The sequence below is a fragment of the Heterodontus francisci genome, chromosome 6, assembly GCF_036365525.1.
Source record: "Heterodontus francisci isolate sHetFra1 chromosome 6, sHetFra1.hap1, whole genome shotgun sequence".
Taxonomy (NCBI): domain Eukaryota; kingdom Metazoa; phylum Chordata; class Chondrichthyes; order Heterodontiformes; family Heterodontidae; genus Heterodontus; species Heterodontus francisci.
Genome location: NC_090376.1, coordinates 47,259,896 through 47,287,079, shown reverse-complemented (window position 1 = coordinate 47,287,079; position 27,184 = coordinate 47,259,896). Strand labels below are relative to the sequence as shown.

The 27,184-nt window shown below is 40.0% G+C and overlaps 1 protein-coding gene across 1 annotated transcript in view; it reads right to left on the bottom strand.

Annotated features, from left to right (window-relative positions):
* Positions 1-1,598: 1,598 nt before the first annotated feature.
* The window catches only part of LOC137371288 (myotubularin-related protein 6-like), a 58,332-nt gene continuing 32,746 nt past the window's right edge, over positions 1,599-27,184 (bottom strand). Inside the window, exons 9-14 of the mRNA XM_068033610.1 lie at positions 23,579-23,704; positions 14,178-14,227; positions 11,240-11,440; positions 9,562-9,696; positions 9,349-9,475; positions 1,599-7,632 (exon numbers count right to left, since the gene is read on the bottom strand). Of these exons, the coding sequence (XP_067889711.1) occupies positions 7,387-7,632; positions 9,349-9,475; positions 9,562-9,696; positions 11,240-11,440; positions 14,178-14,227; positions 23,579-23,704 (885 nt within the window). The 3' untranslated portion in view covers positions 1,599-7,386. The remainder of the gene's footprint in view (positions 7,633-9,348; positions 9,476-9,561; positions 9,697-11,239; positions 11,441-14,177; positions 14,228-23,578; positions 23,705-27,184) is intronic.

The following is a 27,184-nucleotide window of genomic DNA, read 5'->3' as shown; positions in this document are numbered from 1 at the left end:
TTTGGAATACAGAGTAAAATTTAAACATTTGAGAATGATACCAAACTTGGTGGTGTGGCAGACAGTGAAGATGATTCAAACTGACTGCAACAAGACAGATAGACTAGCAGAATGGGCAGACAAATGGCAGATGGAATTTAATTGAGAGAAGCATGAGGTGATGCATTTTAGCAGAAGGGATAGGGACAGGCAATATAGACTAAATGGCACAGTTCTAAAGAGTGTGCAGGGGCAGTGTGACCAGAGGTTCATGTGCATAGATCTTTGAAGGTGGCAGGACATAATGAGAGAGTAGTTTGTAAAGTATACAGGATCTTGGCCATCATAGAGGTAGTGAGTACAAAAGCAGGGAAGTTATGCTGACTCTTTACTAAACTCTCGTTAGGCCCAACTGGAGTTTTGCATCCAGTTCTGATAAAACTTCAGGAAGGATGTGAAGGTCCTTGAGAGGGTGCAGAGGAGATTTACCATAATGGTTCCAGGGATGAGGGATTTTAGCTACAAGTTTAGGTTGGAGAAGTTGGGTTGTTCTCCTTTGAGTAAAGAAGATTGAGGGGAGATTTGATAGAGGTGGACAAGATTATGACAGGTTTAGATAAGGCAAAGAAAAACTGTTCCCATTAGCTGATTGTACAAGGACTAGGGGACACAGATTTATGGTTTTGGGCAAGAGATGCAGGCAGGACGTGGGGAAGAACTTTTTTTTATTAATGCAGTGAGTGGAGGTGTCCTGGAACTCGTTGTCTACGAGGGTGGCGGAAGCAAAGACAATGAATGATTTCAAAAGGAAACTGGATGGGCACGAGGGATTTAAACATGCAGGACTATGGGAATAGAGTGGGAGAATGGGACTGATTGGACTGCTCTAGAGACCCAGCATGGACTCGATGAACCGAATGGCCTCCTTCAGTGTCGTAATGACTATGACGGACTTCTATTGTGTGGACAGATTTGAGAACCTGGGATTGTTTTCCATAAAGATTAAGGGCAGACCTAATAAAGGTATTCAAAACTATGAGGGACTTTGAGAAGCAAATAGGGAGAAACTTTTCTCTGGCAAATTAATCAGTAACCAGAGGTCATAGATTTAAAATAATTTGCAAAGTAGAGGTGAAATGAGAAGCATTTTCAGTGTTGTTCAGTTCTGGAACTCCTTACCCGAAAGGATGGTGGAAAAAGATTCCATTGGAACTTTAAACAGCATTGGGATATGTACTTGAAGAGGACTAAATTGCAGGGTTATAAGGAAAAAGCTGGGGCATGGGACTAAATTGGGCAGCTCGTTCAGAGAGCCAACACAGGCACGATGGGCCAAATGGCCTCCTTCCGTGCTGTCAGGTTCCATGATTCTCCGAGTTAATCCTTTTTATTCAGTTTTAGAATATATCTGGGGATATAAGTAGTGCAAGTGATGGATGTTACCATCCATGTTCCCACTAAGCTGCACAGCCATGCAGCAGCCTGGAAGGCACTGTGCAGGCCTTGTTTCCTCATAAGTACCGTGTGTGCAGCCACACCAAAATATTTAAAGGAACCGTGCACTGAAAAAAAAAAACTGTATTATGGTATATACTCAAACTTCTTTTAAAGAAAGCTTTATTTATCGAACATTTACACAAAGAACATTCCAAGTATATTTTTATTCCATTTTTAGATTTACAATAAGGCAACATTGTGTCTAAATCATCTGTAAAATGTAAAGACCTTCCTAGACATTCTTTAGTCACACTGGAAATTCAGACCGCCTCATGTTAAACAGCTCAGTGCACTAATTACAATAGATTCTGCCCTACCTTGATTACAGTGAACTCCCAGCAGGACTACACTTAGGATTAATCCCAAGGGGGTTGATAGTAAAACATCAAAGCTGAATGTTGAAACTTTTAGTGCACAGGTTTTTAAAAAAAAACATTGTGAAATGTTGCCAATCCAACTGTTCCTACAAGAGTTTCTGAATAATTGTTACAGCAAGAAACATGACTTCTTCTTCCTCCCCCCCCACCCACCAATGTTGTTCTCAATGTTTTGCAGCACATGTAATTATGCATCACGGCAATAAGCAAAACTCCGCACAGCTTTTCAAGTGCACATAATTATATTACATTGCTCCAGAACTTAAAATTGGGGCCATTCTATTTACTGGGTCCATGGAGCAAAACACAGAAACACCGAAATAAGAGGTAGGAATATTTTTTAGTGTAACAAGAAACTTAAAAAAATCTTACTCTATTCCTAGTTTATAGATCTGTGCAACAGTATTCCCTGAATATCTCCATGCTGTTATTTATCATGAGTGCAATAATCTTCACAAATTCACTTAAATCTATTACTTACACAAAAAAGCCTTGTTGTACATCAAAAGTAGGCACCAAACTTGAAGCAGAGTTTGAGATGACATCATTCAATCATGTCTCCTGTGATATTTGCTGCTTATACTTTTTGTACTTTCTACTGCATGGTCCCTTGGAATTTCCATCATGTATCCAATACACAGGCAAGAAACAAAATTAGAGATATTTCTAATATGCAAATACTAAACTTTTATATAATTTATCACTCATGAACTAACCAACGGATCACTGCCGTGGATTATCTATTACCAATTTACTGTAGCCATTAACAAACCTGCGCAAGTAACTTCAAAATCTAAAACACCAAACATTTGTGTCGCTCAACAACCTTTCTTTTTTAAATTCAAAGATTCCCTACCCTAAAAAGTGATGCCATCTGTGTAAGCAGGCGTCTGATTATGGAACTATCAACATCTGCTAGGCAGTACTAAATTGGGCCTTTTATGAACTTTTCTTTAATATAAATACATTTGGAGGGGTCATACAGCACACCACACCCAAAATACAGACCTTTCATTCATAGGAGTTAAGATTCAAATTCTGCCCTGAATAAAACACCTGTCCTCATTGAAGGCCATTAAAGATCATCATGGAATAAAAAGTTTGAAGCTACCTACAGTACAAATTTACTCTAATCTCAGAGATCGCACTCAAGTCTACACAGATAGATGGAATGCCAAAGTGAAAGGGTCCATGTGCAGACAAATGTGTATCATGTACCTGATTTAACACTAAAACTGCATTCAAAAAAGCATGTTAATTATATCATGCAACTATAAGTTGACTTTTTTGAAAAGTAAAAAAACATTGTAATTTCAATAACTCCCTATTTCATCCAAATATATAAAATTGTTAACTGGATACATAACCACAGTGCTCATGGTAAAAAACAGTACAAATTGTACAATATCAGCATAATTCATTTGTTTCTGTATACAAATGAATAATTTATAAATAAGTCTACTAATTAGTTGGGTTTATTTTGAAATACAGTAGCAACACTGCATATCTAAATGGGGGATGTCAACAACAAAATTCAAAGGCAACACTCTCCCAATTTACTGACACAAAGTTCACCATTAATAAAAGGTCAACCTGGCCAGTATCTCACAAAATAAATTCTGCAGTGCAGCTGAATAGGCCTACTCAGTAGTTTCATCCTAGACTTGAACTTTTAAAAAAAAAATAGGTTTAAACCAACAGACCAGTACATAATTTACATCTCTAAATACAAATTCATTCAAATAAAGCTCACAAGTACAAAACAAATAGCTAATAACACACATTTGTCTTACACAATATTACAAAGGGTAACAATAAATAGTGCATTATAGTGCACTTGTGAGTATGCAAACAATTTTTGAGTAATGTCACCAATAAGTGCACTGGCTTGAGAATGAATGGAGAAAGATTATGAATGCATATCCATGTGTATATAGTTTGTTCCCTTTACTAATGATATCAAAAAGATCGCATGAAGCCTGCTTTAGACTCTGAATTTTACACCAAAAATAGCAAATGGAGGAAAGCATACACCTTGGTGGGAAGTATTTGAATATAAATAGCTTCAGTTTAAAAAAAATACAAAAACAGCTTGTGCGTAAGTTGATGTAGTGCCTAATGATGTGAATCCATCTCTTCTGCAACAATGACAAGTTAAGATCCTTCCAATATCTCAATATTTTAAGGTGACTATGCAAAATGTTCCAAAAATGCAGTTAAAAGAATTTATCTAGTCAAAACACACATTTTTCTAAATGTTCTTCCTGTGCCACCTGTTGCACTGCAATTTGGTACAACAGATGATGAGTTTGGAAATTATACATATGGTTGAATGTTACATATATAGTTGAATCAGTCTATGAATTAGCACTTTTAAAAGAAAATGTTGAACCTTCATCAAGCTAGTTTCCTATTCGCGGTGTAAACTTCATACTTGTCTATTGCTATTTTTAAATCATTTCCCCCATTACTCTGTCAAACATCTGCTTACTGATCTTCATCTGTGCCACGCTGAACCATTAGGCACAACAGCTGAAAGAACATGGATGTCGCCCTCTTCAGACAGAAAGTGTGGGGAAGGTGATTTAGATGAGTTGAATGCCCTCTCTCATTTCTAACTTCTCATAATCCTATCCCTAAAGTGGTACCAGTTTTAAAATATATTCCCTTCCATGAATTTTTAAAAACAGGTGACCACTGATATTGCAGAGATGCAGAGAGCACACTATTTTAGGTGTGTGTAGCTTTGTATTTTAAGTCCCAGAATCTACTTTTCCAAAAGTCTGCTTGTATTCTGTAATGAAAGAAAAATGCATAGAAAGAATTTATATTTATGTAGAATGCTAAAATAATTTCTTTATACACGTGTCTTAAATATTTATCAATCTTAAGGATTCTGTGTGGCTTCATGAATAAGGTACAATAATCACTGCTTAAAAGTCCCAAGCCTTGCAAGATTTAGAGTATTTAAAAGTAAATCTATAGGATAATACCTATTAATGGCACTTTCGTCAGAGAGATAGCAGTGGACTTTCATGCTTCAGAAGACAGACATGCTGGAAACAATTCTCCAAATATTTGCTTCTGGCAGGAAGCCTTGCCTGTTGGTAGCCCATATTGGAAAAGTAAAGGCACAACCCTCTATGATTTAAAATTAATGGATGGAAAATTATGCGGTGTCAGAGATCTTCTGATGTGTTCCCAGTAGGTGAGATTCATGTCTGCAATGTGCATTTGTAAAATCTGCCCTAATTTGTCACTATTAATAAAGCATTCCAATGTATGTTTCTTGCACCATGAATTGCCAATATTCTAAACACTTCAATTTTAACTGACATAAATGCTTTTGCTACAATAAAGAGCAAATACCTCATTAAGAGAAAATATATACAAGAACAGAACTTCGTTCACCTATTGCCAACTTATGTCATGCTGCCATATCTACTTGGAACACAAAGCCTCTGCAGCCTTGCTTTACTTTGGACAGCAATTTGCACTATTCTGAAATGTTGGCAGAACTACTTCAGGAGCTTCATCAAGATATTAAAAAAGCAGAGGCTTTTAAAACAGCTTTGAACAAGGTTAGTGGTCATTAATAGCTGTTTTGATCATTCTGAATCTGTTACTTCTCATTAGAACTATTTGCAAAGGGTGTCTAACCTTAAACATATCAAGTTCAGAATAGTGCAAGGAAAAGGCACAAACCAGAGAAACATGAAGAGCGTTCAATATGGCGGTAATTTCTAGAAACTGTCGGTACATTTCACACTCCTGAATTAATCATTTTTTCCTCTTCTACATGCTTTGCTATAGCTGTAAAAGAAAGCACTGGACTTCTAGAATACAACATACTGTAAAACAAGACCATGCGGAACAGTACTGGAAAAATGTATTGTACATTTCAAGTGGCCAGGCAGTGCAGTTTACCTGTATGTTTTCTTACTTTACATTCCACACAATTCCAGCCTTGGAGTTAGCCACTCCACTCATCTCAGAAGTGCACACTGGAAATGCTTTTTTTCTTCCTAGTTTTTCTTTAGCAAGGAAAGAGTGAGGGAATAAACTCTCATCTACAAGACAATCACAGGAGCACTAGGAATGCATTGCCTCCTTTCTCCCAACAGTCTGTGAACATACATGAGGGGAAAACAGGGTGAAATAACTTCCTTAAAAAATTACACTTTTAAAACAGTGATAAGAATCCTATTACAGCTGCTGTCAAGTTCTGTTACTTCAGTTCTGTCCCAGAAACGCAAGATCAGTTCAGCTCCAAATTTTCTATGGGTGCAATTTGACAAACATAAAATAGATTTAAAAAGCATTTTTTGCCTAAATCGTCCATACACTTTTACTAAATTACAGTCTTTAACAATTGACTTGAACCTACTCAATTTCAGGGACTATGTGCTATAAAATGAACTCTAGAGTATGCCAATAGCAATTACTCTTACACTTGCGACTAACATCCTTGAGATACCAAGACTCCAATGCAAGTGATGTGTATTAAACAGTCTTGCATAAATCACACCAGCAGGGATATGCTGCCAAGTTTCCTCTGAATGCATCATGTCAAACACATATATAGCATTGCTCCTAATATTAGGCAAATCACAAATCCCAGCGTGTGTAGACAACTTCCCTTTTTCAAACCTGCATCAAAGGACAAGTTAACTAGCTTTTTTCAGGGCAGGGGGTGAGAAGGGAGGAAGGAGAGGGAAATTCAGTCTGTTTTTATTCAGTGATCAGTGGATAGTTTTAATGGGAAACATGATAAGCATTGCTTTACAGGACAGTAATGCTGCGCCTGTTCTATCTATTACACTGGAACTAACATGATGGTCATCCAGCAGCAGACTACATACTTTGGTAACTGAACAGCAGAATTTAAATGAGGTAGCTACTCCATAGCAGGATTTTTCTGCTGAATTTACTGTGTTAACAGCATAAAGTAAGGTGACAAAATTCTACTGTAAGCCAGCCATAAGTAGGAATTTTCCCAGTAAAGAAGTTACAACAACGTCTCTTAATTTCAAAGGACCAACATCATCAAGCGCACCCTCTGCCAATACCCGTGGTGGAGGTTTTATCTGCAAAACGCAATTACAACACACAACTAGATATTCGCATTAAATCAGTTGAGTCAAGGAACCCTGTACAACAACCGTATTCTCAGGTTCACAAATGCCAATTATTTTCCACACCTAATTCAGTTGAGAAAATACTGTAATATAAACAAATTTTGCATAGTGCAAATCTTACTGATATCAAGGATATTACTTATTTTTAGATTGAAATTTCTGAAGTACTATATTTAGCAGTTACAGATCTGTTGACTACTTGAATTAAGAAATTTACTTGAGTAATGAGAGCAAAATCAAACAGTGAAGTGGATAACCATGCCATTAACCACCAATCTGATTGGCTAGTTGTAAGCCATATATCTTTTTCTATATTACTGAACACTTGATTTGTGGCCTTTGTAATTCCCACAAGTACTTCTCCAGATGTAGAAAGAACTCTGTCCCACTCTGACTTAACAGGTCATCTTTGCCATTCCAAGCTCCAAATTAACCAATGTAGGCTCAGCTTTAGAGAAAGCAGCTTTCAGTTCTTTGCATCCATCTCCAGGAACATTACCATCTTTATTTTCCACAGTTGTTTGCTGTTCTTCTTTACACACATTTTCAGATGCCTTAAGCATCTGTGATAATCGGCTAGCTGGGTGAAAAGATTCCTTATTGTGGACTGCACGTGGTTTTTGACCAAGTTTTATGATTTTCTGTAACAGAAAGACAAAGTTAACTACAACAAATCCTAAATTAACTAGAAGGGCTTTCTTTTCTTTCTTTTGGGCCTCCTTATCTCGAGAGACAATGGATACTTGGCTTAGTCAAAACACTAAAGTTAAAGTTCACATTTAAGATATGTTCACATTTAACATGTAGTTAGGTTGCCAATCCTCCAGGATTGCCTTGCAGTCTTCAAAATTGAAGATTAATCTCCTGGACACAGCCACAAGCAACCCTGGAGTAAAATCAGAGGGGAAATTTAAAAAAGCAGTTTTGTTTTTCATTTTCTTTGAACGTTTTCATTTATTAGTTTTAAAAATACTATAGATGGGAAATAAAGGCTGTTTGACAGGGCAGGAGGTCATGCGATGAAACCTCCAGGAATATATCCAACAAGAGTTGGCAACCCCAACATGTAGCCTCATGGCATGAACACATGCTTTTCTTCCTTTACTCTTCAGTGAGCTAATTTAACAAATGAAGTATATAACCATACATAAATTTTCATGTTGAATAAGTGAATACTTCACAAGATCTGTTTTAATTTATTTATTCCTTGATTACTGTCAATGATTCATTTCAGACAACTGGTATGAGGATATGTGCAGACAACCAAAGATGACTCAGCTCTTGGTAATTAGTCTTTGCTCCTCCAAGGATTAAATTAAATTAATTAAAGAGATACAGCACTGAAACAGGCCCTTCGGCCCACCAAGTCTGTGCCGACCATCAACCACCCATTTATACTAATCCTACACTAATTCCATATTCCTACCACATCCCCACCTTCCCTATATTTCCCTACCACCTACCTATACTAGGGGCAATTGCTAATGGCCAATTTACCTATCAACCTGCAAGTCTTTGGCATGTGGGAGGAAACCGGAGCACCCAGAGGAAACCCACGCAGACACAGGGAGAACTTGCAAACTCCACACAGGCAGTACCCAGAATTGAACCCGGGTCGCTGGAGCTGTGAGGCTGCGGTGCTAACCACTGCGCCACTGTGCCGATATGGAGAGATTGGAACAGACCATGTACAAAGTCACAGGTACAGCCAATATCTTGACATTTTGTGGCACAATGCTGTTGTTGCACCAATGTTGTGGGCCATCTTTGTTACTGTTTCTAGTGAAAAGTACTGAAATAGAAATACTTGCATTTATATCGCCCTTTCATGACCACTGGACGTTCCAAAGTACTTTACAGCCAATGAATTTCTTTTAAGTGTAGTTACTGTCATAATGGAGGGAACATGGCAGCCAACTGGCAGACAGCAAGCTCCCACAACAGCAATGTAATAATGGCCAGATAATCTGTTTTTGTGATGTTGATTGAGGGTAAATATTGGCCAGGGCACCTTGTTAGAAATCGTGCCATGGGAAATTTTATGCCCACCGGAGGGTGCAGATGGGCCTCTGTTTCATGTCTTGTTTGAAAGACAACACCTCCAATAGTCCAGTGCTCCCTCAGTACTGCAGGTAAGTGTCAGCCTAGATTGTTGCACTCAAGTCCAGGAGCAGAATTTGAACCCACAACCATCTGATTCAGAGGTGAGAGTGCTACCAACTGAGCCACAGCTGACTCAAACAAACTGGGAACTTATTCCAAGTTATGAGTAATATAAGTGTGGGTGTATTATGCAAAGCACTAAGTGGTTCCATATAGTAGACTTTCATCTGTCTCATACTTAATACTCAACTCACCTCCTCCAGTTTTTTGGCTTCCACCTCCAGTTGTTTATTCTGCTCACTGAAGGACAAAACTAGTCTGAGTCGTGATTGCCTCGGATGCAGTGCGAGATCAAATTGGTGATACATACAGCGCCAAAATCTGAAGTCACAATTAAGAATTGAGAATTAGAGAAACAAAAAAAAAGCTGCACATTATGATATAGAATTTTAATAACTTAAACTTACTTGAAGTTGAAGGAGACAGTGTTTGGCTCAAGCACTTCATGCGTGCAGGGAAGATTAGGGTCATAGAGGGGGTTCAAATACTTGTGCTGATTTTCCAAAAGGAATGGCCATAAGGAATGGGTTTTCTGTTGAATTCTGTCAAAAAAAAAATTTTGTTGACAATATTGCTTTTGCAAGAATTTGTTTGTTTAAAAAGCACATCTTCACACTCAAAGATGGTCAATTATTTTCTCAAGTTTAAAAGTTTTAAAGCAATTACCATCAATTCTCAACTTGCAATCAATTTCAAGATGATGGAAAACATTGATTACTCAGGATTGGATCAGAGAGAACTCTCTGGTAGCCATATTGTATTTAAAGGTAATATTCACATAATTAAGAGCAGGACACAAGGTTTGTTGTTCCACCTGATACCATATAAAATAACATTCCTTTTTTACAACTTTCTAAAGCAATGCTTATATAAAATGTAATGTATATAATAATGAGCAACTTGTCAAAGCAAGCAGAATATGCGGCACAGTGGCGCAGTGGTTAGCACCGCAGTCTCACAGCTCCAGGGACCCGGGTTCAATTCTTCACTTCTGGCGGAGTTTGCAAGTTCTCCCTGTGACCGTGTGGGTTTTCGCCGGGTGTTCTGGTTTCCTCCCACAGCCAAAGACTTGCAAGTGATAGGTAAATTGGCCATTGTAAATTGCCCCTAGTCTAGGTAGGTGGTAGGGAATATGGGATTACTGTAGGGTTAGTATAAATGGGTGGTTCTTGGTCGGCACAGACTCGGTGGGCCGAAGGGCCTGTTTCAGTGCTGTACCTCTAAATAAATAAAATAAATGAGCAAAATTCACAACTCGTATTCTATTTACACCTCAGGTCAATTAAAATGATTAAAGTCGGTGGTAATTTTTAATTTTAATTCATTCATGGGATGTGGGTTTTACTAGCAAGGCCAGTATTTACTACCCATCTCTAATTGTCCTTGAGGTGGTGGTGGTGAACTGCATTCTTTAATACAACTGCGTAGCTTCCTAGGCAATTTGAGGGCAGTTAAGAGTCCAACACATTGCTCTGGGTCTGGAGTCACAGATAGGCCAAACTGGGTAAAGATGGCAGATTTCCAACCCTAACGGACATTGGTAAACCAACAATCCGGTAGTCCCGTGGTCACCAGTACTGATGCTAGCATTTTATTTCAGATTTGTTCAATTAAATTTAAATTCTCCAGCAGCCATGGGATTTGAATATTTCTTTGGATCATTCATCCAGGCCTTTGGATTATATTTGGATTACAACCATTATGCTACCGTACCCAATTCCCCAAAATTTCAAAAGTTCCATTTTAGTTCAGGTTTTAAAATAGAAGTAGGGAATTCTGTCAACAATAAAATGATTTATATCATGTACATTCTTGAATTTTCAATCAGTTGATTGAGTGGTTATTCAGAGTAATGCATGATACTACTCCATGATGGAACTCACTGCCTTACACTACTCAATAGGATACGAACAAGAATGAACTCTGCAAAACACACACTACTTCTAACCTCAAATCTGCTCTGATCTGAAAGGATCATTTTTTTCCATTTGGGAATGATCTGCATGCTCTCCAAGATACAGACAGACAACCTAATGCTTCTTTTACTTCACCAAATCTACCATACTATCGTGTAATAATTCTTACTTCATTTCCTCCCGTTCCTTTTGGCAGTTTCCAATAAAGTTCCCAAACTGGCAGGAATGAACATGTTCATGGATCTCAAGTAAGTAAGTTTCACTATACTCAAAAACACGAGGGAACTGTTCAGTCAGGTGCCAAACACATTCGATAAACTGTGTGAACACTGGAGATATTTCTTTGGGGTCTCCATCAAGCTGGCCACATCTACATAATGGAAAAGAGGGAGAGGAAAGCAGCATTAAAATAAATCTTTCACAACCCAATTTCTTTGAGATGTTTTTATTTTCTCAAAGAAGGCAAGCCAGTCCTCTGGTCCAAGAGCCACTAAGGGTAAGAGGGGAAGAGAGGTAGGAGTCATCTATCTCTGCTGCTGTATAACTAGCAACTTGGAAATATAGAGGCTCCTTCCAATTACCTTCCTTCCTCTGCGGAGGTACCATGTCCTTGCTGTACCTGAGACTGAAGAGACCAGAAACTCATCGTTTAAGGAACCATGGGTGCAAACCCACATTTCACAACTACAAGGCAAGTGCACTGTTAGGTGAAGTGCCACTGGGCTACAACAATGTAGTTTAAAGCAATATGTCCTCTATTCTGCATATAAAATATAAAAAGGTAGCTATTAATTTAGAAAGCATATCAAATTATTCATACAGATATGTATTTGCAATGATACATCAGAAAAACAATATAAAAGAAACAATGAATTTAATTAGCCAGCTAGATACAGTTAGTTAGCTTGCTGAAGGAACATAGTTTTGAAATAGAAGCTAACTAGGTTTTAGCACAATTTAATACACAACTCTTCTGAATATCTAGTTTGTATTATCATACCTTGCATAGAACGAGGCATTGTAAAGGGAGCAAATGATAGCAACAATGATGAGTTGTGGAAAGAGAAACAGGATTAATATTAGAACAACCTGAAAAATGAACTTCGTTTTTCTCAGAGATGCTGCCAGACCCGAGTATTTGCTGCATTTTCTGTTTTTACTTCAGATTTCCAGCATCCACAGTATTGTGCTTTGTGGATTCCATTATGACAATAGGCACTAGGAACTACGGTTATTTCTTTTAGAAAAATGAGATTTAAGAGGAGCCATGATTCAGAATTTTGAAATAATAAAGGGAGTATATAAAGTAGAAGCTAATAAACCCTATATTAATCTGAAATATACGTCAAGCACCAAAAAATAAATTAATCCAAAACATAAAAGGGACATGATTTTGATAACTAGAAAATCTCAAGCAAAATAAAAAACAAAAAGCAGTGATTATGAATACATCACGTGAGGCTACAACAGGCTCAACTCTAGGACAGTCTTCCCTGAAAACTTGACTCCACTGCATATATTTTGGGTACAATGGTATTGGAGGATGCACAATGTCTACTGCAGTACAGGTTTTCAATAGGACTACAATGACAGAGTAAATGGACCACATGATATGCAGACCAAGAAAGTCTTATTTCCATTCCATGTTTCTGCGGAGTTAGCTTTTAGCCAGCAATGAATGAAGCTAATTGTGGTATTCCAGTGATCTTGGGATAGGCCAGGGAAGATGAATAAAAGCCAAAGTTTGCTTCTGCTCACTATCCAGTAACCTGCGCTCTATTAAATGAGCCTGGAATTTCCTCCCATGATGCAACCTGGAAATTAGACTAATAAATGTGGCCATTCTGCCAATGCCAAATTCTGCTCAACTTTCCTGAAAATCCTATTAGGACAGCCAAATTATAAAATGGACAGAGATCTATGTAAACAATCAAGGCTCAAGGAAGGCACTGAACTCTCGCAATACATTTCTTCTTTAAGTATGAAAATTAAATCTTCAACTCATTTAACCTGCTTTCAAAGTTCAACATTCAGTGCCCATGTTCACGTAACAAATAGTAGCTAGAACAAGGTATTGGAGGGCTGATGCCATACATGGAACCAAACTGAAGGACAGGAAGGTAAAAGGACAAACTGGGGGTAATATGACTTTAACCTTTTGAGTGGGAAAGAAAAGGGAGATGGAGCAGAAACATAGTTAGTAATAACTGGAATAAAGACTGTACAACGTTTAACTGGATATATAGAGCAATTCTCAAGTGGCCATGTGCTGCCAAATTGGGCTCCACTTTGGTAACTCATAAATGTGCATTATACAATATACATTTCTAATTTTGAGACTTTAATGCTGCTTTGTGAAGTGCTGTGCTGTCATTGTGCCATTTTCAACTGTTTTAAATGTTCAACTGTCTACATATTCCGATGGATGTTAAAGATCCCAAGGCATTATTCAAAGTGGTGCATTAAATTATCCCAGTGTCCTAGCTAACTTGGTCCCTCAAACCCCACAACTAAAACAGATTATCTGGTGATTAATCTCATTTGCTGTTCATATAGCCTTATTGAGTGCTAAATGACAATGATTGCACTTTAAAAAAATAATTTGTTATGATGGAGTACAGGAGGTGCTGCAGACAAAAGATTCAATATGCAAGCACTACTTTGGTTTATTCAAAATATAGGGTCATCAAATTTTCATTACAACTTTGGCAATTGCTGGAGTGAGATCCTAGAAGGTGGACTTTTTGTAAAATTGGGTTGGAAAAAATCTTACGTCAGCATTTTCCCCCACACATAGAATATTTACCGGACATTTATTTTTAGTAAAGGAAATAATTCAAATCAAAACAAAATGTGATCTTGAAAATATGAACAGCTTAAACTTATTATACCAGAGTTCAAATTTATGTTAATATTACTGAAAGATTGACAACTCAAAACGGGTACAGATAAAATATTTTAGTAGTAAAGTGAACATACAAGACTCCAACTGAGCCTGAATCATAAATCTAAATTATTGCTTTCAACAGGAACTTAACTATTAAGCCCCTTTCAAATATCTAGTTAACAAAATAATGTTCACACTCAGAAAGCAGTATTCACATTACCTGTCAGTAAACTTGTGCCCAAATGAAATCCAGTCTTTTTCTATCAAAACCTTACAATAGAAAAAGCATTAGTTACAACAAGGAAATATTACAAATTATGATGTACTTGGTATATGAAACAGATTTGTGTTTGACAAAGTAACATCCAAAACTATAACTTACTCAATTTTGGTAGGATTTGAGTGTTTATTACGTCAGTGTATTACAATGTACTACTGGCTGAAATTACTTAATTTACTGGATAAATTTCATGATTTAGCAGATCACAACCAACAGATTAAATGATTAGGAAGAGTCAGGTTTAATTAATCTAGTTCCCTCACACAAACTAGGTCTCATCAGTATACTCCTAAAACAAATTACCATCTTCAAGTTTCCTGAAGATAGGAATTATGATGTTTGAATCACTTATGATTATGCTGATAACACTTTCCCTTACCTATACATTTCCACGTAACAATACTCTGTCTGGTTTCACACCTACCCACAAATCAGTTATGCCTTCATTTTAGGCTCCAAATCCTACCACTAGAGCTTAAATTAGAGTAATTAAGGCACAGAAGGAGGCCATTCAAGTCATCATGGCATTAAATGATTAGATTAGATTAGAGATACAGCACTGAAACAGGCCCTTCGGCCCACCGAGTCTGTGCCGAACATCAACCACCCATTTATACTAATCCTACACTAATCCCATATTCCTACCAAACATCCCCACCTGTCCCTATATTTCCCTACCACCTACCTATACTAGTGACAATTTATAATGGCCAATTTACCTATCAACCTGCAAGTCTTTTGGCTTGTGGGAGGAAACCGGAGCACCCGGAGAAAACCCACACAGACACAGGGAGAACTTGCAAACTCCACACAGGCAGTACCCGGAATCGAACCCGGGTCCCTGGAGCTGTGAGGCTGCGGTGCTAACCACTGCGCCACTGTGCCGCCCTTAAATGATAAAAGTCTCATCATTTAAAGTATGGATAATATTGTGATTAATAAGGAATGAGTTGCCTAGCTTTTAAATTATAGAAATGCAGGCAGAGACAGAAGTTTCATTTATCCCTCTATCAGCTGCATTCCATACAGTAAAGGAGCTAAGCTTCTGGGAGCCGACAGAATTATAGACTCTCAAAAACGAGGGCGGGGGGGGGGGGTTTACAAAAGTTGTGCCTGATTAAAAGGGATCAGTTTCTAGAAAGTACATACAAGCAACAGCTCTAATGTTTGCACACTGGGTCTTTACATCACACAGCAGAGCTGCACAGCCCAGTTCCTGACTTTCAGCCTACAAGGAGGGCGAAAAGTGGCTCATGGTCATTGCACTCCCAAAACAAGCCTCCAAAACAAATGCAAAAGTAAAATCATCGAAAAACCAGTTCAGCAGCCTGTGTCACTGGAATTGTAGCTAACATTACAACAATAGGATTCATTCTCTAAAGTAATTATTAAACCTGCTCCACAACTTTCCTGCCCCCTTCCCCCCCAAGAGAATGAACTTGCAATCTATTTGTACTATTGTAATATATATTTCTTTCAAGGTCCCTGTTTTTCCACCAAGTTTTCTACATAGATTAACGTGTGATTTAGAGTTGAATTACTAATTTTCCCCTGTCCCAAATTTCCTTATTTTTTCCCTCTTCTCTCCTGAAGGCAGCAATTCATGTTGGAATACAATTCCACATGCATTGGCAGTGCTTCAATGTCTTACCCAAGTGATTATTTTTCACGTAAGCCCAGACAGCGAGCACTGGCAAGCTAATCATCTGCAGGGGAACATTAAAGCTGAATCTGTTACATCTGCAACAATACTTGTAGTCCCTTGCTGGACCAAGCACACAGAAGATAACTGTAGTATCTTCATTGCTACCCTCATTCCCCACTGGGATGGCCTAGGGGCCCTGCACTTCTTAGAGGAAAAAAAGCCCAACCAGTCCCCATCCACCACCACCACCCTCCTCCACCTGGTTGAATTTCACATTGAACAACTTCTTTGACTCCACTCACTTCCTCCAAATAAAAGGCATTGTTGTGGGAACCTAAATGGGTCCTAGCTTATGCTGTATTTTTCTTGGGATACGTGGAACGTTCTTTTTTCCAGTCCTACTCAGGTCCCCTACCTCAACTCTTTTTTTCTGGTATATTGATGACTATCAGTGCCACTTGCTGCTCTCACCTATACTGGAAAATTTCATCAACTTTGATCCCAATTTCCACCCCTCCCTCACCTTCGCATGGTCCATCTCTGACTCTTCCTTTCTTCGACTTCCATTTCTGGGGCTAGGCTGTCAATTAGCCTACTGACTCCCACTGCGACTTTAACTACATTTCCTCCCATCACACTTCCTGTAAGAACTCTGTTCCATTCTCCATCTCCATTATATCTGTTCTGACAATGCCACCTTCCACACCAGTGCTTCCAAAATGTCTCCCTTTTCCCTCAACCAAAGGTTCCCATCCACCGTGGTTGACAGGACCCACAACAGTGTCCATCCTACTTCCCACATATTTTTTCTCTGATGAAAGGTCACTGATCTGAAATGTTAACACCATTTCTCTCTAAACAGGCGCTGCCAGACCTGCTAAGTATTTCCAGCATTTTCTCTTTTTAGTTCAGAGTTCTCCTTGGCCTTACCTTTCAACCCACCAGCCTCCACATTCAATGGATCATCCTCTGCCACTTCCACCACCTCCAGCATGATGCCACCAAACACATCTTCCCCTCACTTCCTTTTCAGCATTTCGACGGGATTGTTCCTTCCACATTACCCTGGTCCACTCTCCAATCACCCTCATCACGCCCTCCCCATCCCAAGGCACCTTCCCATGCAAGTGCAGGAGATGAAACACCTGCCTTTTTACCTCCTCCCTTCCCACTCGCTCCAGGTAAACAGTGATTTTCTTGTACTTCTTTCAATTTAGTATATTGTATTGGCTGCTCACAGTGCACTCTTCTCTATATTGGGGAAACCAAAGGCAGATTGGACGAGCACTTTGCGGAACACCTCCACTCACTCTGGAAGCATATCTCTGGGCTTCTGAAATAAAAACAAGAAATGCTGGAACCACTCAGCAGGTCTGGCAGCATCTGTGGAAAGAGAAGCAGAGTTAACGTTTCGGGTCAGTGACCCTTCTTTCGGTCACTGACCCGAAACGTTAACTCTGCTTCTCTTTCCACAGATGCTGCCAGACCTGCTGAGTGGTTCCAACATTTCTTGTTTTTATTTCAGATTTCCAGCATCCACAGTATTTTGCTTTTATTACTTTGGGCTTCTGATTGCCTGTCATTTTATTTCTCTGTACCACTCCATCCTCTGCCTCCTACATTGCTTGAATGAAGCTCAAAAGTAATATTTCAAAGTTTGCAAATGGCACAAAACTAGATGGAAGAAAGAGTTGTGAGGAGGATGCAAAGATGCTTCAAGGGGATTTGCAGAAGTTAAGTGAGTGGGAAAAATTTGGCAGTTGGAATACAATGTGAGGTTATCCACTTTGGTAGAAAAAACAGAAATACAGTATTTCTTAAATGGTGAGAAGCTGGGAAGTTGAATTTCAAAGGGGCTTGGGTGTCCTTTTTCATGAGTCACTGAAAGCTAACATACAGGTACAGCAAGCAATTAAGGCAAATGGTACGTTGGCCTTCATTACAAGAGGATTTGAGTATAGGAGTAAAGATGTCTTACTGCAATTATATAGAGCCTTGGTGAAACTGCACCTTGAGTATTGTGTGCCACTTTGGTCTCCTTACCTCGGGGAAGATATACTTGCCATAGAGCGGGTGCAATGAAGGTTCACCAAATTAGTTCCTGGGATAGAGCGATTGTCCTATGAGTAAAGATTAAATAGCCTGGGCCTTTATTCTCTGGAGTTTAGAAGAATGAGAGGTGATCTCATTCAAACATACAAAATTCTTACAAGGCTCAATAGGGTAGATGCAGGAAGGATGTTTCCCCTGAAGAATCCAAAACCAGGGGACACAGTCTCAGAATAAGGGACAGGCCATTTAGGACTGAGATCAGGAGAAATTTCTTCACTCAGAGGATGGTGACTCTTTGGAATTCTCCGCCCTAGAGGGCTGTGGAGGCTCAGTTATTCAGCATGTTCAAAACTGAGATCATAGATTTCTAAATATTAAAAACTTCCACATTACAGGGATAGTGCAAGAAAATGGTGTTGAAGTAGATCAGCCATGATCTCATTGAATGGTGGACTGGGCTTGAAGGGCTGAATGACCTACTCCGGCTCCTATTTCTTATGTTATGTTCTCAATGGAAGTTTGAGGAACAGCACCTCTTGTTCAATTACCTGGAGTACTTCGAGTAGTAGTAGACACCACACCTTAGGAAGGATATACTAGTCTTGGAGGGAGTGCAGCCTAGATTTACTAGATTGACACCTTGGCTATAAGGGTTAAGCTACGAGGGGATTAAAGAAACTAGGGTTATATTTCCTGGAATTTAAAAGGTTAAAAGGTGATTTGATTGAAGTTTTCAAGGTATAAATGGGAACAGATAGGGTAGATTGGGAGACGCTGTTTAGTCTGGGACAGGGAGCATAGTCAAAAAATTACAGCCAGACTTTTCAGGAGTGAAATTAGGAAACACTTCATGCAAAGAGGAGCAGAAGTTTGGAATTCTCTTCCACAAACAGCAATTGAAGCTAAAACATAGAACTTAAGAAATAGGAGCAGGTGCAGACCAATTGGCCCTCGAGCCTGCTCTGCCATTCAATACATTCATGGCTGATCTTCCAACTCAGCTCCACTTTCTGGCCCCTTCCCCATATCCTTTGGTTCCTGTGAGACCAAAAATCTATCGATTCCTGTCTTGAATATTATCAACAATAGGGCATACACAACCCTCTGGGGTAGACAATTCCAAAGATTCACAACTCTGAATGAAGGAAGTTCTCCCCATCTCAGTCCTATCTGGAGACTGTGCACCTCTCAGTGCCTATCCTGTCAAGGCCCTTCAGAATCTTGTATGTTTCAATGAGATCACCTCATTCTTTTCAACTCCAGAATGCACAGACTGAATTTACTCAGGCTATCATAGGACAACCCTCTCATCCCAGGAACCAGACTAGGGAACTGTCGCTGTATCGCTTCCAATGCAAACATGTCCTACCTTAGATATGGAGATCAGAACTGCACACAGTTCTCCAGGTGTGCTCTCACCAAAGCCCTATACAATTGTAGCAAGACGTGCTTATGCGTGTACTCCAATCCCCTTGCAATAAATGCCAATATGCCATTTGATCAACAAAGTGACTCCTGACAATGCAACCCAGCTGCATCTGACGTCGTCAGAGCACTCCCAGCTTCGCATATGTGCAGAACGGACCCTTGCTGTCAGTATGGTGCAGCGCATGCGCAGCCTACATCAGCACCCAGCTTGCCAGGACTAATTCGCACATATGCGCAGACACGTCATTGCGTACTGCAATGTCTGCTTGCCACTCGCTCCCCGCCACGCCACTTCTTCCCCACTCGGCCGTTCGCTCCCCACCCGCCACCAGCCCGTCGGCCACTTCTCCCCACCTCGGCCACTTGTTCCCCACTTCACCTCCCCCTGCCTGTCGGCCACTTCTCCCCACTTCACCCTGCCTACCCCAATCTGTCAGCCATTTGCTCCCCATCTCGCCACTTCTCCCCCATCTGCATTGCCTCTGCTCCCTGCCCCCTCCCGTGATCACCATCTCTCTTCCCTACACAGATGAAGTGGGGGGAGGGAGAGAGAGTGAGACAAGATAGGCAGTGGACGGGAGGGACAGGGGAGCACAAGTGGGAAGCCCAAGCGGGAAGGTGGAAGCAGCAAAGCAAGTGGGGGAGAAGCGGCGAGTGGCCAGAGGGAAGAAGTGGTGAGGCGTGAAGCAAGCGGCGAGCAGAAGGGTGTGGGAGGCAGCGGTGAAGAGAATCACGATGGCAGGAGGGATTGGGGCACTGTGGGGGGGGGTGGGGGTGCGTGGGGGAGGTGGATGGAGGCGGTGTTCGCAGCCACCGGGGATTTAGGTTTCAATTGTTTTTGTGATAAATTGAGCTGCGCCATCTTTACTACTGGCAACTGCCTAAACGACACAGTGAGGTTTCAGTGTGTGAGGCTGCACATGCTCATGTGCAAGTACTGCTCCACCTAGTGATTGCATTATCAAATGCAGCCTTTCATCAATTGTCAGTTTTAAAAGTGCGATTGACAGATTTTTGTTAGCCAAAGGTATTAAGCGATACTAGACAAATGCACGTATATAGAGTTAGGTTTCAGATCAGCCGTGATTTCATCGAATGATGGAACGGGCCCCGAGAGGTTAAATGGTCTGCTCCTATGCTGCTATGATTCGGCACTTGACAGCCTTCCAGACTCAACACTGAGTTCAAAAATTTCAGATCACATCAATGCTCTCATTTTTTTACTGCAGCAGCTGTTGGCAATGATTCTGAATTCAACATTTACAGTACCTCTGGACCCATTTTTTTTTATTGTCCAATTACCATTCCCTTTTGCCTTGCAAAATCATCCCTTTGGTCATTTAATCACTCCTACCTTGCACCCTATCGGACCTTCCCCTTTGTTCTTTCCTCTACCTCTATACTTGCTTAAAACCTGTTACATCTCTATTTCACCAATTCTGGTGAAAGATCATCGATCTGAAACCTCAACTGCTCCTCTTGGCACAGATGCTATCTGACCTGCTGAGTATTTCCAGCATTTTCTGTTTTTAATCCCACATTGATACCATGGTCAACTCAACAAAGATTAAGAATCAAAACTGGCAGCTTCTTGGTCTGTGAAACTCAATACATCTGACCCCCAAGCTGCCAGAAGTCAATTTTATTTGAAAAGTCAGAATCTGTTCTGCTAGATCACTAAAAAAAAAAAGAGACACCAGTCTTGTTCAATCCTACAAATCTGCCTTTTATAGACAACCAGTGTGTGGAGACACAAATCAATTATAGCTGCCAGGTTCCTGCTTCTTCAATCTTATTGACTGAACAATATACATTAAATCATGTCACAGTTTGTGCCACTGTTCCATGAATTTTATCTTTGCCAAGTGTGGGATGTCAGTGGTAGGAAATGGAACACTGTCACCTCCTGTCACCAAAAAAGTCTGTTTTTACTGTTATCTACCCTGGAAGGACAGGCAATTTTTTTTTCTCTTCAAGTGAATGGTTTCATGGACTTCAACATCCTACCAGACAATAAGATAATGAGTTTGAATTCTGGTCAGAAACAAGCTATTCTGATGACTATACAGGAACTAGTGGTCCAAAGTGCAACATAATTTAACATATACCAGTCTCTAGAACTTGAGCAGCAGCAGTTGCGACAGCTAATTAATTTAAATATCCACATACTGAGTTCCTTAGCCCAATCATCTACAGCTGCTTCATCAATGACCTTCCTTCAATCAGGTGGTCAGAAGTGGGGATGTTCGCTGATGATTGCACAATGTTCAGCACCATTCGTGACTCCTCAGATACTGAAGCAGTACATGTAGAAATGCAGCAAAACCTGCACAATATCCAGGCTTGGGCTGATAAGTGGCAAATAACATTCGCGCCACACAAGTGCCAGACAATGACCATCTCCAACAAGAGAGAATCTAACCATCTCCCCCTTGACACTCAATGGCATTACGATCGCTGAATCCCCCACTATCAACATCCTGGGGGTTACCATTGACCAGAAACTGAACTGCAGTAGCCATATAAATACCGTGGCTACAAGAGCAGGTCAGCGGCTCGGAATCCTGCGGCGAGTAACTCATCTCCTGACTCCACAAAGCCTGTCCACCATCTACAAGGCACAAGTCAGGAGTGTGATGGAATACTTTCCATTTACCTGGATGGGTGTAGCTCCAACAACACACAAGAAGCTCGACGACACCATCCAGGACAAAGCAGCCCACTTGATTGGCACCCCATCCACAAACATTCACTCCCTCTACCATCGACGCACAGTCGCAGCAGTGTGTACCATATACAAGATGCACTGCAGCAACGGGCCAAGGCTCCTTCGACAGCCTCTTCCAAACCCGCGACCTCTACCAACAAGAAGGACAAGGGCAGCAGATTCATGGGAACACCACCATCTGCAAGCTCTCCTCAAAGCAACACACCATCCTGACTTGGAACTATATCGCTGTTCCTTCACTTTTGCAGGGTTAAAATTCCTGGAACTCCCTTCCTAACAGCACTGCGGGTGTACCTACCCCAAATGGACTGCAGTGGTTCAAGGTGGCGGCTCACCACCTTCTCGAAGGCAATTAGGGATGGGCAATAATGGCTGGCCTAGCCAGCGATGCCCACCTCCCATGAACAAATAATAAAAATACTGACAAGGGGCTGATTTCCATGATTAATTAAAACATGTATAATTTATTACTAATTCCGGTTGAATATTACACCACATTCTGAATTGTCACCTACCAAATTGAACTCTATCTATTGGACTCATGTTTAAAAGATTGTGAAAATTGGTTCATTTGAAAGACCAAGGAGATGCCTGGATGTGATTCATTTGTATAAATGTTACTGGAAGTACACTTTGGATTAAAAAAAAACTGTTACTGGAAGAGACAATGAAATGCTAAAATAAACATAAGTAACCTTGCTGGCTACTGGATTTGTTTACAAAGAAGTCACATGTCTAGATGTATGGTTGTCAGCAGTTTTGGCTTTTTGTTTTCACTTGGACTGTTTGAATGTTCAGTTGGTGTGTAGCCTGCTAAGAGAGAAGCCATCCAACTTATCCTTTTCCACCTGTAATAGAAAATCTTCTGAGAATCCAGTGCTATAGCTGAAACCGATGTAGTAATTCTCCCAAAAAGCCTGCAAGACTACAAGACTACTCCTTGACGTCTCCTGAACAGAATTGCTCTAGAAAGATCCCAGTGACAACCGTCTACGCGCACCTGGATGCCAGACCAAAGGCCATCTGGAACATTCCATATCTTATCCTTTATCTTCAAGAATTGACAATAACTTGGCCAAAGTATTTGTTTTTAAGTTGATCTCTGCAGAGCCAGTTGTTTCATTTTTCTTTTCCTTTAACCGGTGTGTGTGCGTATCTGAGGTTATTTTAGAAGGGTATTTATATTAAACTTTCATATTTCAAACTGTTAATAAGCTTTGCATCTTTATTGAAGTCTTGTTTTATAATAAATCAGTAATTATGTTGTTTATCAAAGAAACCCGGTTGGCGGATTTTTAAAAATTCTGATACTAATATAAAGTATATAATTGGCCGTATCGGTAACTGCGTAAAACATTTAAACATACGCTGTGACTAGTGGAGTAGTGGAACTAGAGAAAGTGCATTCCTCCAACCTTGGTCATAACACTACATATAGCTTAAAAAAATGCTGTAAGTGTTTTTTTTTAAAAAGAAAGCTTTTCTTACCATAAACCCTTTTATTGTTCTATAGTATGGATCCAACAGCAGAGAACCCAAGGAACAGACTTGTGCTGTACGATCCCAACCATCAGAGCAATGGACTAAGACACTGGCACCTTCATGTCCTACTGCCTGTTCAAAATATAGAGAGTGAGTCATGGAACAGTTCAGACAAACTTATTTCTTTAAGATAGTAGAAGCACAATCTACAGTTCTTGAAGAAGCTTGAGCTTTATATATTTTTGGTGCTTAAATCTTTACAACAGCTTGTCAGCAACTGCAAGGTTATAGGTTGATTTATGAAATATTTCTTCATAATATAGAGGCTATTCCATGGAAGCAGGCTTGCAGTTTGATCCAAGTACAGAGGCATTAATTAAAACAAGAGACTAAATATCCGTTCAGTGCTATCAATGTTTTTAGCTTTAGTAGATCAAATGCTTAATGACCGTACACCACCAACCCCATAAAGCTTAGAGGTTAAGAATAATACTCTATTTTCAGGTTCTTATCTTCAAAACATGCTCATCCACTTATAACCTTCAGTTCACCAATCTGATCATCACTAGTGGACACTATATTAATTGCTTTTGACAGGAAAGTCATGGACCGAAAAGATCTATCTTTATTTCAGATATCAAACTTGCTCCTTGTAAGCTACTATGTGGAGAGAAAACAATCTTCTATTTAGAGTCATCGAGTTTTACAGCACAGAAACAGGCCCTTCAGCCCAACACGCCTGCGTTGACCATCAAGCATCTGTCCTAACTAATCCCATTTCCCCGCACTTGGCCCGTAGCCTTGTATGTTATGGCGTTTCAAGTGTTCATCTAAATACTTCTTGAATGTCGTGAGTGTTCCTGTCTCTACCACCACTTCAGGCTATGCGTTCCAGATTCCAACCACCCTCTGGGGGAAAAATTTTTTCCTCAACTCCCCTCTAAACCTTCTGCCCCTTACCTTAAATCTATGCCCCCTAGTTATTGACCTCTCCACTAAGGGAAAAAGTTTCTTCCTATCTATCCTATCAATGCCCCTCATAATTTTGTATACCTCAATCAGGTTCCCGCTCAGCCTTCTCCGCTCCAAGGAAAACAACCCCAGCCTATCCAGTCTCTCTTCATAACTGAAATGCTCCAGCCCAGGCAACATCCTGGTGAATCTCCTCTGCACCCTCTCCATTGCAATCACGTCCTTCCTATAGTGTGGTGACCAGAACTTTACATAGTACTCCAGCTGTGGCCTAACCAGCATTTTATACAGCTCCATCATAACCTCCTTGCTCTTATATTCTATGCCTCGGCTAATAAAGGCAAGTATCCCATATGCCTTCCTAACCACCTATCTACCTGTGCTGCTGCCTTTAGTGATCTATGGACAAGTACACCAAGTTCCCTCTGACCCTCTGTACTCCCTAGGGTCCTATCATCCATTGTATATTCCCTTGCCTTGTTGGTCCTCCCAAAATGCATCATCTCACACTTCAGGGGTAAACTCCATTCGCCATTGCTCCGCCCATCTTACCAGCCTATCTATATCGTCCTGTAATCTAACCCTTTCCTCCTCACCAATTTTCGTGTCGTCTGCAAACTTACTGATCATACCTCCTATATTCACGTCTAAATCATTAATGTACACGACAAACAGTAAGGGTCCCAGCACCGATTCCTGCGGTACCCCACTGGTCACAGGCCTCCATTGACAAAAAACCCTCTACCATCACCCTCTGCCTCCTTCCACTAAGCCAATTTTGAATCCAATTTGCCAAATTACCCTGGATCCCATGGGCTTTTACTTTCTTAACCAATCTCCCAAGCGGAAGCTTATCAAAAGCCTTACTGAAGTCCATGTAGACTACATCAACTGCTTTACCCTCATCTACACATCTAGTTACCACCTTGAAAAATGCAATCAAATTTGTTAGACATGATCTGCCCCTGACAAAGCCATGTTGACTATCCCTGATTAATCCCTGCCTCTCAGAATTATTTCCAATAATTTCCCTACCACTGATGTTAGACTTACCGACCTGTAATTACTTGGTTTACCCCTGCTACCCTTCTTGAATAATGGTGCCACATTCTCTGTCCTCCAATCCTCTGGTACCTCTCCTGAGGCCAGAAAAGATCTGAAAATTTGTGTCAGAACCCCTGCTATCTCCTCCCTTGCCTCACATAACAGCCTGGGATACATCTCAACTGGGCCTGGGGATTTATCCACCTTTAAGCCCGCTAATACAGCCAATACTTCCCCCTTAACAATGCTAATTTGATCATATATATCACAATCCCCCTCCCTGATCACTACACCTACATCGCCCCTCTCCATAGTGAACACAGATGAAAAGTAATCATTCAAAACCTCCCCTATGTCCTCTGGCTCCACACACAGATTGCCTCTATGATCCCTAATGGGCCCACTTTTTCCCTGGTTATCCTCTTGCCCCTAACATTTATAAAATGCCTTGGGATTTTCCTTTATCTTGTCTGCCAGTGATTTTTCATGCCCCCTCTTTGCTCTCCTAATTACTTTTTTTTAAGTACTCCCCTACACTTTCCACACTCCTCTGGGCCACTGCTTTTTTCAGCACTCTTGTATTTCTTGTAGCAACTTCAATATAATTTCTGTATCTACATTGAGAGCTTGGTGTCTATTTCTGCGTATTGCAAGGAGGTGGGGAAATTCACATTCCTGATTATTATATTAATTGTGTGTAAACAGTCTCCTGTCAAGACAATAGATTGATCCTTTCCTCATGTGAGTTGGTTACTGAACAAAAGCAAAATACCACAGATGCTGGAAATTTGAAACAGAAAGCATTATTAATACTCAGCTTTTCAGGAAACATCTTTAAAGAGAACAGACAAGTTAACAATTGGGGCGAAGGGTTCACAACTGAAACAACTTGTCTGTTCTTTCCACAGAAGCTGCCTGATTGGAACATTTCCAGCATTTTCTGTTTGTGTTCCATGATGTGAAATGTTTGTTTCAAAAGGGAGTTCTTGTTTACCAGACTTGAAGGTGAAGACCTGTTATTATGGTGTACAAAAGACCACTCCTGCAAAAGCCTGACTTGATACTTTTTTCCACTGCAAGAAGTGTTCTATAGTGGGTTATTTTTCATCGCAAATGATAGCTATCTCCTTTTACTAGATTGGATCAAGAGGATATAAAAACAAAACTAGGACTGATATTGCTGGCTAGTTACTTTCTCACTAAACTTATATACAAATCAGATACTAGTAGACGCTATGTGTATGTCCCACAGAAAAATTTCATCAAAGCTACATAGTCCAAGTTACTTGTTACTGTTGAGAATTTCCAATAATTCATGGATTTTATAACTTTGGAATTGTTTTAAAGTATAGTGACAGTTTATTACTAAACTCTTCCTGTTGAGTAAGACAGAAAAAGGCAAACAAGATCAATAAAAACTAGTTAGCAGTTTTCAGTTTGAATTATACAACCTTTCTTTGTTTAAATTTCTGTCAAATTTGGAGTGCTTAGTAGTTACAGAAGTAGCTCAATATTTCAGTGCATAAGCTAAGAGTAAAAATAGTTCATTGTTTGCTACGCACATACTAGATACTGTGTAGTAAGCACATATTTCGA